At 35.7% G+C, this 12,797-nt stretch overlaps 1 protein-coding gene across 2 annotated transcripts in view; it reads left to right on the top strand.

Annotated features, from left to right (window-relative positions):
* Positions 1 to 12,797, top strand: part of spn-E (tudor domain containing 9 protein spindle E) — a 383,336-nt gene that overhangs the window by 202,868 nt on the left and 167,671 nt on the right. For both annotated transcript variants that reach the window (XM_081731120.1, XM_081731119.1), the window contains exon 12: positions 4,489 to 4,616. In XM_081731120.1, coding sequence (XP_081587246.1) covers positions 4,489 to 4,616 — 128 coding nt within the window. The remainder of the gene's footprint in view (positions 1 to 4,488; positions 4,617 to 12,797) is intronic.

Below are 12,797 nucleotides of genomic sequence, written 5' to 3'. Positions count from 1 at the left end.
GAACGCTTTCTAGTCGATTTGCAGGGTAAAGTTACTCATATCTACCATTGTTGTTCACCAAACACGGAAAGACAAGACAATGAATTGGTCAACGCACAGACTTTATTCTCCATGGGCAGTTATGTGGTAATCATGCAATTCACGTAAGGATCACTGTTGCTATATCAGTGATCAGGATGGGAGACTAAAATCTTAAATATCTAAACATCTTATATTGTTACAGGCATTTAGTTCAGGTGTAAAGGGACTTCCTGGTCACCTTGTACATGAAGCAATAGGTCAATGTAAACATAACTGCTCAGTGGCTAACGACGATCTTCCTGCGCGTGTATGCTCACGTTTGATTCCTGGTAGGAATATTTGTCACGGACACAAATCCAAGTAACAGATCGATTTTCACATTAAATAGCAATTTATTCATTATTTGATACTTTGTTTGCTTCATTACAATTATTGATTAGTATTTGCTCAGTAGATACCACTTTCCGTTTCATGTAGCGTCGACGCTGAAAGAGTCGGTTAAACACAACCCGAGCAATAACTAGGTTCACGTTTGATACAATTCCTGGTTTTTTTTTTTTTTTTTTTTTTTTTTTTAAAGATGCAGAATCCTTAAGAATTTAAAATGAAATGCATATTTCGATAAGAAGTCAGGTCAAAGTCTAGGTATTATAGGTATCCACCTCATCATGTTACTTGTGAAATTGAGGCAGAAAGTAGAAAATTAATAATCAGAAAACTGGCCACGGCATTTAAGCAAAAATGCCTCTTATTAATGAGGCGAGGTTAACTGTTACCTTATATATTTTTTCCAAGATGTAGTTTAAAATAATGACCTGTTGTGACCCGACATGTGCTTTTGATTTCGCTTATTTGGATTGGAATTTAGCGTACATTTTCAGCGCTGAAGTTTATAAGATATAGACCTACAATTTTGGAACCCGAACCTCCGTAATGTGATAGAATTCCAAACCTATCCCACCGGGAGTTTAACGCGGAATCCCGTGCACTGAAGACGAACGCCCAAGAAAGACCAGTAAGTAGGGCTTGAGTAAGCTTATTATTTTAACATCTTTTGATTATGTTCCAAGGCTAAGGAGACTGGGATTGGAATGAAAAAAACTGGAAGGAAATGGGAAGGGGGGGAGGGAGGAGGAAACAAAACTCAGAGGAAACCCATGCACACAGTTTGTCCACCACAAAATATTAATACTAGCCAGAAGTGCGTAATATTTTTGTATTTCCTTATAAAATTTTAGGGACACGAGTGTGCCTGTTACATTCTATTTGAACTTATTTATCCTATCGTTTATAAGACAGTACAAAAAATATATGAAGATTTATATCTTATTTCTTACCATTATTACTTTTTATAGAACAACATGATTTTATTTAAATACATTTTGCACTTACAAGTTTCATGTAATACATTTTCTGACAAGTAAGAGGGGGGCACGGTGGCTCAGTGGTAGAGCGTTCACCTCTGGTGCTTGGGGTCCCGGGTTCGATCCCCGCCCCCGCCAAGTGAACTTTGTGGTGGACAAACACCGTGCTCGTGGGTTTTCTCGGGGTACTCCCGTTTCCTCCCACTTTCTTCATTCCACCATTTCACTCATCTCTCATTATCACCGTCTCCTTTAGCCTAACCGGCATAACCGTGGGACGTAAAACTTACAGATTTCATTTCATTTTTTTCTGACAAGTAAGATGTTTATAAATGAAAGCTACGGGTCACCGCATTAAACTTTCTCGCTCCAATATTTTAAACTAAATCATGTTGTGCTTTAGTTTTATTGAAACATTTTCTTCTGAAATTCGAAAAATAACGTATGGCGTTCTCGGAAAAAATGGTCCGAAAAACTCACGTTCAAGATTAAATCATCTTTCGTAGATTTTTCCCAGAGAAATGACACCACAGTATAAGATTGCTATTGGAATGTTAATACATGAAATATAAACATATCATTAGAGCTGTTTTGGAGAAAACAGCATTTATTTATTTATTTATTTATTTATTTATTTTCACTCTTCAGTAAACTACTCTTAATTTTGGGAGTAGGAAAAAGATTCAAAAAAAAAAAAAAAAAATCTTGGAGAATCTTTAGAAATCTGAAGCTTAAAATTTGTTGTGGATATGTTGAACGGTACGACCTATAGGTGAGTGAACACAATTATAGTGGGACGAATGGACAGACATCCAAAAATCAGATTTTCGTCTTGTAGTAGTCATGAAACGTATCCGTTGAAATCTCAAATTCGATTTTTTTTTTTTTTTTTTTTTTTTCAGGAACACAATACTTCTCTTCTGTCGTCTCTCGAAAGTGAAAATGTAACTTCATTAAGCAAATATAATCACAAAATTTAGCATAAGAATGTAAAACCATAAGAAAACTCTTTTGATCTGTTGTGCAGACACTTTGGGATTGAACATGTTTTTCATTTGATAGTTGCAACTCAGTCTACAGCACCTTGTCGCTTCGCTCGTTACAACTTAGAACAGTCAATCCCACAAAGTACTCAAATTTGTTGGTTCCTGATGTACGACAATTATTTTTGGAGGAAGCAGGTGTTTCTTGGTGCAGATTACGTCAGTATGAAACTTTTTTTTCTGACATACTATCAACCCTTAATTTTCTTTTCTTTCCGTGGTTTTACTTAAAAAAAAATAAAATAAAATAAAATAGTTGGGTTGGTTCGAATCACCGATCTTTGGTTTTGTAATTTTTGTATTTTCCATGCAGTTTACCATTCGGTTTTCTTTTTAACAACTGGGTACTATTCTTTCCTTGCTGGTTAACTTGGTTTTCATAGAAATATTCTAGAAATGGTAATATTACCGCTATGCGGGTTCTGTGTCGGCGAGTGTTTGGAAAAATCTCTAACAATATGTATTCATATTTCATCATATATATTTTTCATTAACAATCTCTAAAGAGTTTCCTCTTGGCTAAACGGTTAGCATATTCGCCTTTCGTGCGGGGTTTCCTAGTTCGATTCCTGATGGGACCTCATGTGATTCGGCCCCGCATGAATTCCGCAAACCATCGAAACAGTGCTGCACGTGAAGAATTACCAAACGCAGAGAACAACTATTCAGTTTTTACTGCAGTTCATTTAAACCACTTATATAGTCGTATGCAATCATTGCTCGAAAACCCCTCTCTTCAGCTCCATGATTCAAGCACAAGTGATACGATCGCACCCACATGACATCATTATTTCGCGCATCATGTGACGTGACAGTTACAAGAATGAGTATGTTCACTTGCAAAGGGCAGGACTTCGCTATGGCAACAATCCCCCCCCCCCTCCCTTACAGTTTCTCTATTGCTGTCTCAAAAACTTTTTAGTGACCCTCGCACATTAGGTGACAGTGCTCCTTGTTATGCCACAGTGAAGAACTGGACAGCTAAATTTAGGAGGAGAGAACCAACATTGAAGATAGTCCTCAGACAGTACTACCTGTTGAAGACTATCCCAGGAAAATATTGACGAAATCTATGAAATGCCATAAATGATCAAGTAACAATCAAGTGGATTGCTGAGACATTGGATTTGTCACCTGCAAGCGTTGACAAAATTATCACCCAGCACCTGGGAATGAGAAAAATTCAGAGATATTTTTAAACTCTGACCGAAAGATGATCAGTTGCAACATTTCAAGGGATAATCTTCAGTTTTTCTGGGCATTCCTTCTTGACACGATTCATAGCATCAGATGAGACGTAGTTCACCATTATCAACTGGAGTCAGAACAAGTTCCAGGTAGTGGAAACACCTCTCATCTCATTTTCAAATAAAGGTCAAGACATTGCCCTCAGCAGAAAGGTTACGGATACAGTTTTTCGAGATTTGTAGCGATGTTGATGGCAGATTATCTTCCAAACGGCCAGATCATGACTAGGGATTATTATGGAAGTCTCCTACGAAAGTTGCGTGATTATATTTGACTGGAGTGTCGCTAAAATCTTATAAAAGTAGTACTTTTTCATGAGGACAGCTATAAGTCGGTTGTCACCATTGCAGCAATTCACTATTGCGGCTTCGAGTTGTCTCCGCCTACTTTATTTGTTCGATTAGCCACTTTCTTTCATCTGTTCCCAAACCTCAAAAAGTGGCCACTTGGCACCGGTAATGACATCGTGCCTACCGTAGATAACATTCTGGATCGTTAATTTGTCAGAGGACAGTACTGAAAAGTAACACTATACTTAACCTCTCAGCTATTCCTTTCAAAGTTAGGCCTAGAACTTCTGTAACTATCCTCTTATATGTTCGACATAATAATACTAATATTGTGACGATGTAGTATGTCTAGTATTTTCTGTTGTTGAATCATTATTTTATTTTATTTTTTATTTATTTTTTTTTTTTATTATTCTATAGTTAATTTTGTAGTAGTTCGTAAATTTTAATTATTTTCATGTTGAAGATTCAGCATACAATTCTTGTGATGCCGGTTTTAATATTATTTTTATTTTCTTCCAGGAGCAGCAATGTCGTTGAAGAGTATTTTTAGCACCCCTTTCAAAGAACGACTCAAAGCTTTCCATTCTAAGCTAGTCTGGGCGGATAGCTCTTGCAGCGATTGCATTGCGTTGTATAATGCTTACAATGTACGTAAGTTCTGTATAGAATAAGGCTTATTGAATGAATGGTTAATAAATTTAAGACATTATCGTATGTTTATACATATTTTGTGGTGGCATCCTAGAACTTTTCATAACTATGACTGGCACGTATGTGTCATCGCTCACGAGACGCTGAAAACAGTTGCACAAGATGGTAGTACCTGTACAGGATTGCTTCGAACTGGAGCAATAAAATGTCGGGTTTTGAAAATAAAGGTGTCGCCATTCTTTTTTTAAGTTCGTAGAAACAAATTTAACTGTAATCAGCAGTGATAATACGATGAGAAATGCGTCACATTCAGCTTTACATTGACTCAAAACTCAATTCATCTAACACATGTTTCATTTCCGGGGTCAACGTTCCCGGACATCTCAATTTATTGAACCTCAATACGTCATGAACTGCATGGTGGACTCATCCTGCACTTAACTCCGTCTGTGAAGCAAGTTCATATATACAGTAATACGCCGGGTTTTCGTATGAAATCTTCCACTTTAACTGCAGTGAAATATATGACTCGGAGAGTCTTCAACATTGGTTATGTCCTGTGTGGACCTCATACCCTGCTCGTAAAATTGTTCTATTTATACAGTTTTGTCACCATATGGAACTGTCATTCGAAGATGAATTTCTGCTGATATCACCCTTTCATTCAACAGAAATTTGACGACACTTCCCTGTGATAGCGTGAAGCAATCATGCATGGGTACTGCCGTCCTGTGTGACTGTTTTTTAACGTACCGTGCGCGACATACGCTTGCCAGCCTTAACAGTGAACAGCTCTTATGATGCTGCCATAAAATAACAAACTCACTATCATATTTTAGATTTTTGTACAACTTTTCTCGATATTTACTGAATGAGCCTGGTATATATATTTCACCAATATTTAATAAACTTTGTTACTTTCACTGTCCATTACCTTTAATCCGTAAAAGAGTAAAACTTAAGATTACTTTTTATTCCTAACGAAAATAAATTGCAAATAGTGAAATGACAGTATCTCGAGCATTTTTTCGACATTACACGATTTCATGCAGTACACGAAATACACGAAATTTAATGTTTTTGTTGTTAATAATAGTATAGTATTATAGTATTTATTTTTTTGTATGAACTTACAAGTACGAGGAATGTCCTCAAGTAAGTGTAACATGCGTCATATATACAAAAAAAATTTTACACAAGTAAAATAAAGTAATATTACCTTGTCATGATATTTACGTACTCCTCAATCGTATACCAAGAATTTTCTATTTGGTCTAGGAATTAATTCGTGCGGTTGGTACGCACACATTGAAGCTGTAGTACAAACACAAAATACATAAATACCTTAAGAAAAATATTGTCCATCGCTAGCCACCACTTTCGCCCATCTGTCAGGCAATGTACGGATTCCGTGGCGAAAGAAGTCCTCATCCTTGGAAGCGATCCAGTCAGAGACCCATGTTTCGATATCTTCTGAAGAAGTAAACTGCTGTCCAATCAAATCGTTGTTCATGCAATCGAACAAGTAGTAGTCCGAAGGAGCAACGTCTGGTGAATACGGCGGGTGGGGTAAAACTTCCCATCCGACATTTTCTAAATAGGTTTTGACCGGTTTTGCGACATGTGGGCGAGCGTTATCATGTTGAACAATAAGTTTATCATGTCTGTTCTCCCATTCTGGTCGTGTTCTGGCCAGAGCTTGCTTCAAACGCATTAATTGTCGTCGATAACGTTCTCCATTCATAGTTTCACCCGGTTGCAGCAGCTCATAGTACACCACACCTTTCATATCCCACCATATGCACAGCATAACCTTTGCACAGTGAATATCTCGTTTTGGTTGTGATGGATCTGGTTCACCTGGTTTCACCCAGGCCTTTTTTCGTTTAGGGTTCTCGTAATGGATCCACTTCTCATCACCCGTAATAATTCGATGCAGAAACCCCCTTCTGCTCTGTCGTTGAAGCAGCAATTCGCAAATGGTTTTTCGTCTTTCAACGTCTCTGTCTTTCAATTCATGTGGAACCCAATGTGACATCTTTTGAATCATTCCCATGGCTTTCAAGCGTTTGGAGACTGTTGTTTGATCAACGCCTAATGCTGCTGCAAGTTGTTCCTGCGTTTGACACGAATCCTGCTCGAGCAATGCTGTCAATTCTTCGTCTTGAAATTTTTTTGGCTGTCCAGCTCGCTCTTGGTCTGCCAAGCCGAAATCACCACTTCTAAACCGTGCAAACCACTTCTGACACGTTCGCTCAGCTAGAGCATGGTCACCATACACTTCCACCAAAATACGATGACTTTCAGTCGCACTTTTCTGCATGTTAAAGTAATGCAGCAGGACACCCCGCAAAAACACTTTATCAGGCACAAATTGCGCCATGTTCACTTAACTACAAACTGGTGTTGTTGACGCTTTAATCCACTGCCCTATACTACGAACGATACGCGATGACAGGGGTTTGCAACACATGTGTGGATACACGGAACTGTGGGACGCTCCGTTCGTTGCGCCATCTCTTGTCCACCCGCACGAATTAATTCCTAGACCAAATAATAGAAATAATTTTAACTTTTGTCTGAACCTTTTCATATTTTCTTCATACTTTATATCAATAGGCAACATGTTGTACAACTTAACACCGCCATAACTTACACTTTTTTGATACATTGCTGACCGGTGATTACACAAATGAAAATCATTCTTATTTCGCGTATTATGATTATGTACATCCTTATTTGTTACAAATGCTGATGAGTGTTCTTTCAAATACAAAAAGAGACGATACAAATATAAACTATCCAGAGGAAGTACATTGACTTCCATAAACAAATGTCTACAAGAAAAAATTGGCTTCTTATCACAAAGTATTCTTATGGCTTTCTTCTGAATTTTGAAAACATTAAATCTCTGACTTGAATTTCCCCAGAACATGATACCATATTGCAAGATAGAGTTAAAACACGAATGGTACAAGGTTTTAGCTAATTTTAAATTCACCTTCTTTCTAATAATCCTTAGTGCATAACATATTCTATTTAATTTATTAATAACTGACTCTATATGAAATTCCCATGTCAGGTTATGATCTATAGTAAGACCTAAAACGAACAGTGTGTTGTATAGTTAATTTTATTTTGGTTCAGATATAGGTTAAGGTATATTGGTTTACTGCACTTATTATGAAAATTTATAGCAATGGATTTTTCAACATTAACAAAAAGATTATTGTTCTTCATCCAAAGAGATACTTCATTTAGTGTTTGCCTAGCATTCTGTTCCAATAATTTTTTACTTTTTCCACTCACTAGCAGAGTGGTATCGTCAGCGAAAAGGGTGACATCTGCCGAAGATATCCTTTTTTCAAAATCATTAATATATAAAAGGAAGAGCAATGGCCCTAGAATAGATCCTTGTGGAATTCCGTGTTTTATATATAATTCATCTGATAAATAGCTTTCTACAATGTTATTATTCTTATGCGTTATTTCTACGACCTGCCTACGATTTTTTAAGTACGAACTAAACCAGTCCCTTACTTTACCACGTATTCCACAGTTCTCCAGTTTGTTCAAAAGTAAACTGTGTTGTACTGTATCGAAAGCTTTAGACAAATCGAGAAATATTCCTATACAGTTTTCTTTCTTATCTACAGTATTTCTTACTTTCTCAATGAAATTAAATATTGCCGTGTTTGCAGATCGACCTTTAAGGAAGCCATGTTGTTTTGTTGAGATAACATTTTCTTTCAATAAAAAATTAATTACCCTGTTATACATAATTTTTTCCAGAACTTTTCCAGAACGACAGGTAGGAGAGATATTGGTCTGTAGTTATTTATGTTTTGCTTTTCACCTTTTTTAAACAAGAGCGTAACTTTCGCAATTTTTAACTTTTCTGGATACTCGCCATTTGTAAGTGATATATTTGCTAAATGACAAAGTGGCTTTGTCACCTGATTGAAACATCTTTTCAATAAATTATCTGAGATTTCATCAATTCCAGCTGTATTTTTGTTTTTGAGAGCTTTTATTATATTTGCTATTTCATCTTCTGATACTGGCTGTAGAAAGATTTTTCACATTTTTTCACATTTATTTGAACTTTGTTTAAAATTATTTACAGTAACTACTTTGTGGCCATTCTGTTTACATTTATTTACTTTATCATCATCCATAATTTTTGCGACAACATTTATAAAAAAATTATTAAATATTTCTGCTGGAATAATATATGGAATATCTGACTCGCAGTGTATAATAATAATAATAATAATAATAATAATATATGGAATATCTGACTCGCAGTGTCAAATTGCTATATTACCAGCAAGTAGAGATGCAAGGGCTCGGAAGAAAACCGGCTTTTTTGGAAAAAACTCGGTGTTTTCTGCTTCGCTTTTTTGCGTGGGAAATTTTGGGCTTTTTTAAAAATTTTGCTTTAAATTGATAAACCATACTTTGTTTCGCTTCTATACAGCACAAGAACTCATTTGATTAGTGGCTGATGTAGATAATAATATAGAACCTCTAAAATAAAACATGAATTTCGAAAAGATTTTTTAAAAATTCTTAACATATTTACATTATGAATTCCAAAGGATTAACCAATATATATATAATAATTTTTTCTTATACACTGAAATGAGTATTTTTTTTAAAAAAAAAGATACACAAATAACTAGCAAAATTGTATGTAGTATATTTACTTCAAAATATCACACACCCTCTTTTTGAAACAAAAAATGAAACATGAGAGAAATACATTTATATGATAATCTTAAAAGCTGCACATCAAGAGCTTGGTTTCGGGTGTTTCTGTACATTCTTGAATTTTTTAAGTTTTAACTTTCATATACATTGTATGAATATTTTGGACAAATTTTTCATTCATTGATCACATACGTAATAATGTTACCACGTATCAGGTGCTTAGAATCTGCAAAATGGGTAAAATTCCGAATTCTGTAATGCATTGATTGTTTCTTAAGCTTGTTCAGAATCCGGAAAGTATCAAATTTTCTGTTAATGGATTATATGCGTAATAGACTGATCATCTGATCGTGCGGTTTCCTAGACTTATAACCACCATCACGGTTTACCCAGTCCTGAAGGTTTCTGGATTTTTAACGACAGGAATTCAACATATAGAATACGTTTAAGAAGAGTGGAAAGAATCAATCACGGTTCCAATTCACAAGAAAGGCAACAAAACTTAATGTAATAATTATCGAGGCATTTCTCTTAACATTCTATTAACAAGATTGGTTCCATACGCAGATGAAATAATTGGAGATTATCAGTGTGGATTTAGGGAAATCGATTAACTATCGACCAGATATTTACTATTCGATAAATACTTGAAAAGAAATGGAAACATATTACCCAGTACATCAGCTGTTTATTGGTTTTAAAAAGGCTTACGACTCGGATAGGAGGGAAACATTGTACAACATTCTTACAGAATTCGGAATACCGAAAAAGCTAGTTAAATTAATTAAAACGTGTTTAAATAAATCCCAAAGTAAAGTCCGAGCAGAAAAATTCTTGTCCATGAGCTTCCACGTCGAGAATGGCCTGAAACAAGGAGATGTGTTATCGCCTTTATTGTTCAGCTTTGTTCTGGAGTACGCAATAAGGAAAATTAAAGATAGCAACCAGGCTCTAGAGCTGAATTGTATTCTAAAGGTTACAGCATATGCGGATGATGTAAATTTAATAGGGGATGATAAGAGGACAATAGAAAGAAATGCAGAGTCGTTATTAAACGCTAGCAGCGACATTGGTTTAGAAGTAAATGCAGAAAAAACTAAATACATGGAAGTTCACCGGGATCTTAATATGGCAAGTTATGGATGCGTTAAAATATCAAATAATACTTTGGAGTTCGACAAAGTTTATACTTTCAAATATCTGGGATCAATATCGCCAGACCAAAATCATATCCACAAAGAAATTAAGTGTCGACTGAAATCAGGAAATTCGTGTTATTATTCAGTTCAAAATATTTTGTCGTCGCGAATTCAGTCGAGGAATTTAAAGCTTAAAATATATAAAACGATAATCATGTCTGTTGTGTTTTATGGTTGTGAAACATGCTTGCTTACGCTGAGGGAAGAACGCAGACTGAAAGTATTTGAAAATAAAATTCTGAGACGAATATTTGGACCCAAGAGGAACGGGAATGAGGGAAACTTCATAACGAAGAACTGCATAATTTATACGGTTTACCAAACATCGTTACGGTCATCAAGTCTAGGAGGCTCAGGTGGGCAGGTCATGCAGCCAGAATGGAAGAAGGTAGAAACGCTTTCAAAGTTTTAACGAAATCCAATCGGAAAACGTCCATTAGGAAGACTTAGGCGCAGATGGGAGGACAATATTAAAATGGATCTCTCAAAAATAGGAATACAAAGTAAAAACTGGATCCAGTTGGCTAAGAATTGAAGTCAGTGGAGAGCTTTTGTGAACTCGGCATTGAACCTTCGGATTCCATAGACCATAGAGAGAGAGAGAATATATTTAAGTTAAGCACAACTGCACAACAACCATGAGTGTGGTTAGCTTTTGAGCTTCTATCGGGAAGTCCGGGATTCAACCCCGCATTCGACCCTTTTGACAAAAGTTTTTCTTAATTGTATGTGTGAATGTAGAGATAATGCGTGTACTGAGAGTTCTGGCCGACTTCCTTTCTTATCGTTTTAAATCGTTGTTATTACTAATTACCAGCAGTGACAGATTTGCGAAGGGGGTTAGGGTGAGGATGTTTTACGGGTGAAGCTTGTACCCCGAAATTACAGAATTTCTAAAACAGACGAAATATTTGTTATGTCTTTACTCATAAACTTCAAGCTCTTCTCAAATAAAAATTAGGTGTTTTTAGAAAAACTAAACATTAATAAGAAAAACCCCTTCCAAAATACTTTTCTAAATCCGCTACTGATTATCAGTATAAAATGGTCTTCAAGGTTGTATCCGGAAGGTTATTGCTGAATATACAAACAAAACGAAATATTAGTTATGCTTGTACTCATCAATTCCCAAATAAAAATTAAGAAATTTTAGAAAAAACAAACATTAAGCAGAGAAACACCTCCCAAAATATTTTCTGAATCCGTTACTGATTGTTTGTATAAAATGGTATTCAAGTTTGTATCCGGAAGATTATTGCTAAATCATTGCACAGCTACAGTGTAACAAGAATGTGGAAGTACACTTTGACAGATATACTGACAAACGTACGCTCTGACGGATATATTGAAAAACAAAAGTTTAACTTATGTGCTAGAAGATAGAGTAGGCCTACTGATCTCTAGGAAATGAAACACTTACGACTAAAAAGAAATGATGTAGAAAAGAAAAAAATGTCGATAACTCAGAAGTTAAAATAAAGTTAAATATCTTCTACAGTTGCCCTAAAATACTACGTACTTCATGTTTACTTTAATTCATAAAACATGTGTTCCATTCATCATGATGGTGAATTCCAGAGCGAAATATAGTATTTAGGTCATGAAATCTTATTTAACTTTAGAGTATACTATAAGAAAGCTATTTAAATAGAAAACTCATGAAAATGAAAAAAGCCAAAATTTCCAAAATTCTCGTTTTTTTTTCCCCAAAAAAGCCGGCTTTTTATGTGCAAACAACCGTCGTTTCAAAAAAGCCGGCTTTTTTGCGTCTCTACCAGCAAGTAAAAAAAAAAAAAAAAAAAAAGTAACAGCACAATGCTGAAATATTGCAAAGAAATTACTCGTGTGAAATATAATTGTACTGTATTGTATGCTTGGGCCGCGGTGGGCTCAGTGGCAGACCGTTCACCTCTGGTGCTTGGGGTCCCGGGTTCAATCCCAGCCCCCGCCAAGTGAACTTCGTGTTGGACAAACACCGTGTGCGTGGGTTTCCTCGGGGTTCTCCCGTTTCCTCCCACTTTCTTCATTCCACCATTTCATTCATTACTCATCATCACCGTCTCCTTTAGCCTAACCGGCATAATCATGGGACGTAAAACTCAAAGATTTCATTTTTTTTTTTTTTTTTTTTTTTTGTATTGTATGCTTGTAAAATATAATTATTTAATGCCTAGTTAGTTCATATAATACATGTATATATATCTTACTTTACGTATTTTTGTGATAGGAAAGGTATTGTTCAGAGTAAATTAAAATTGAAAGTCT

The sequence above is a fragment of the Thermobia domestica genome, chromosome 11, assembly GCF_964235325.1.
Source record: "Thermobia domestica chromosome 11, izTheDome1.hap1.1, whole genome shotgun sequence".
Lineage (NCBI taxonomy): Eukaryota > Metazoa > Arthropoda > Insecta > Zygentoma > Lepismatidae > Thermobia > Thermobia domestica.
This window is presented reverse-complemented; position numbering and strand designations above follow the sequence as displayed.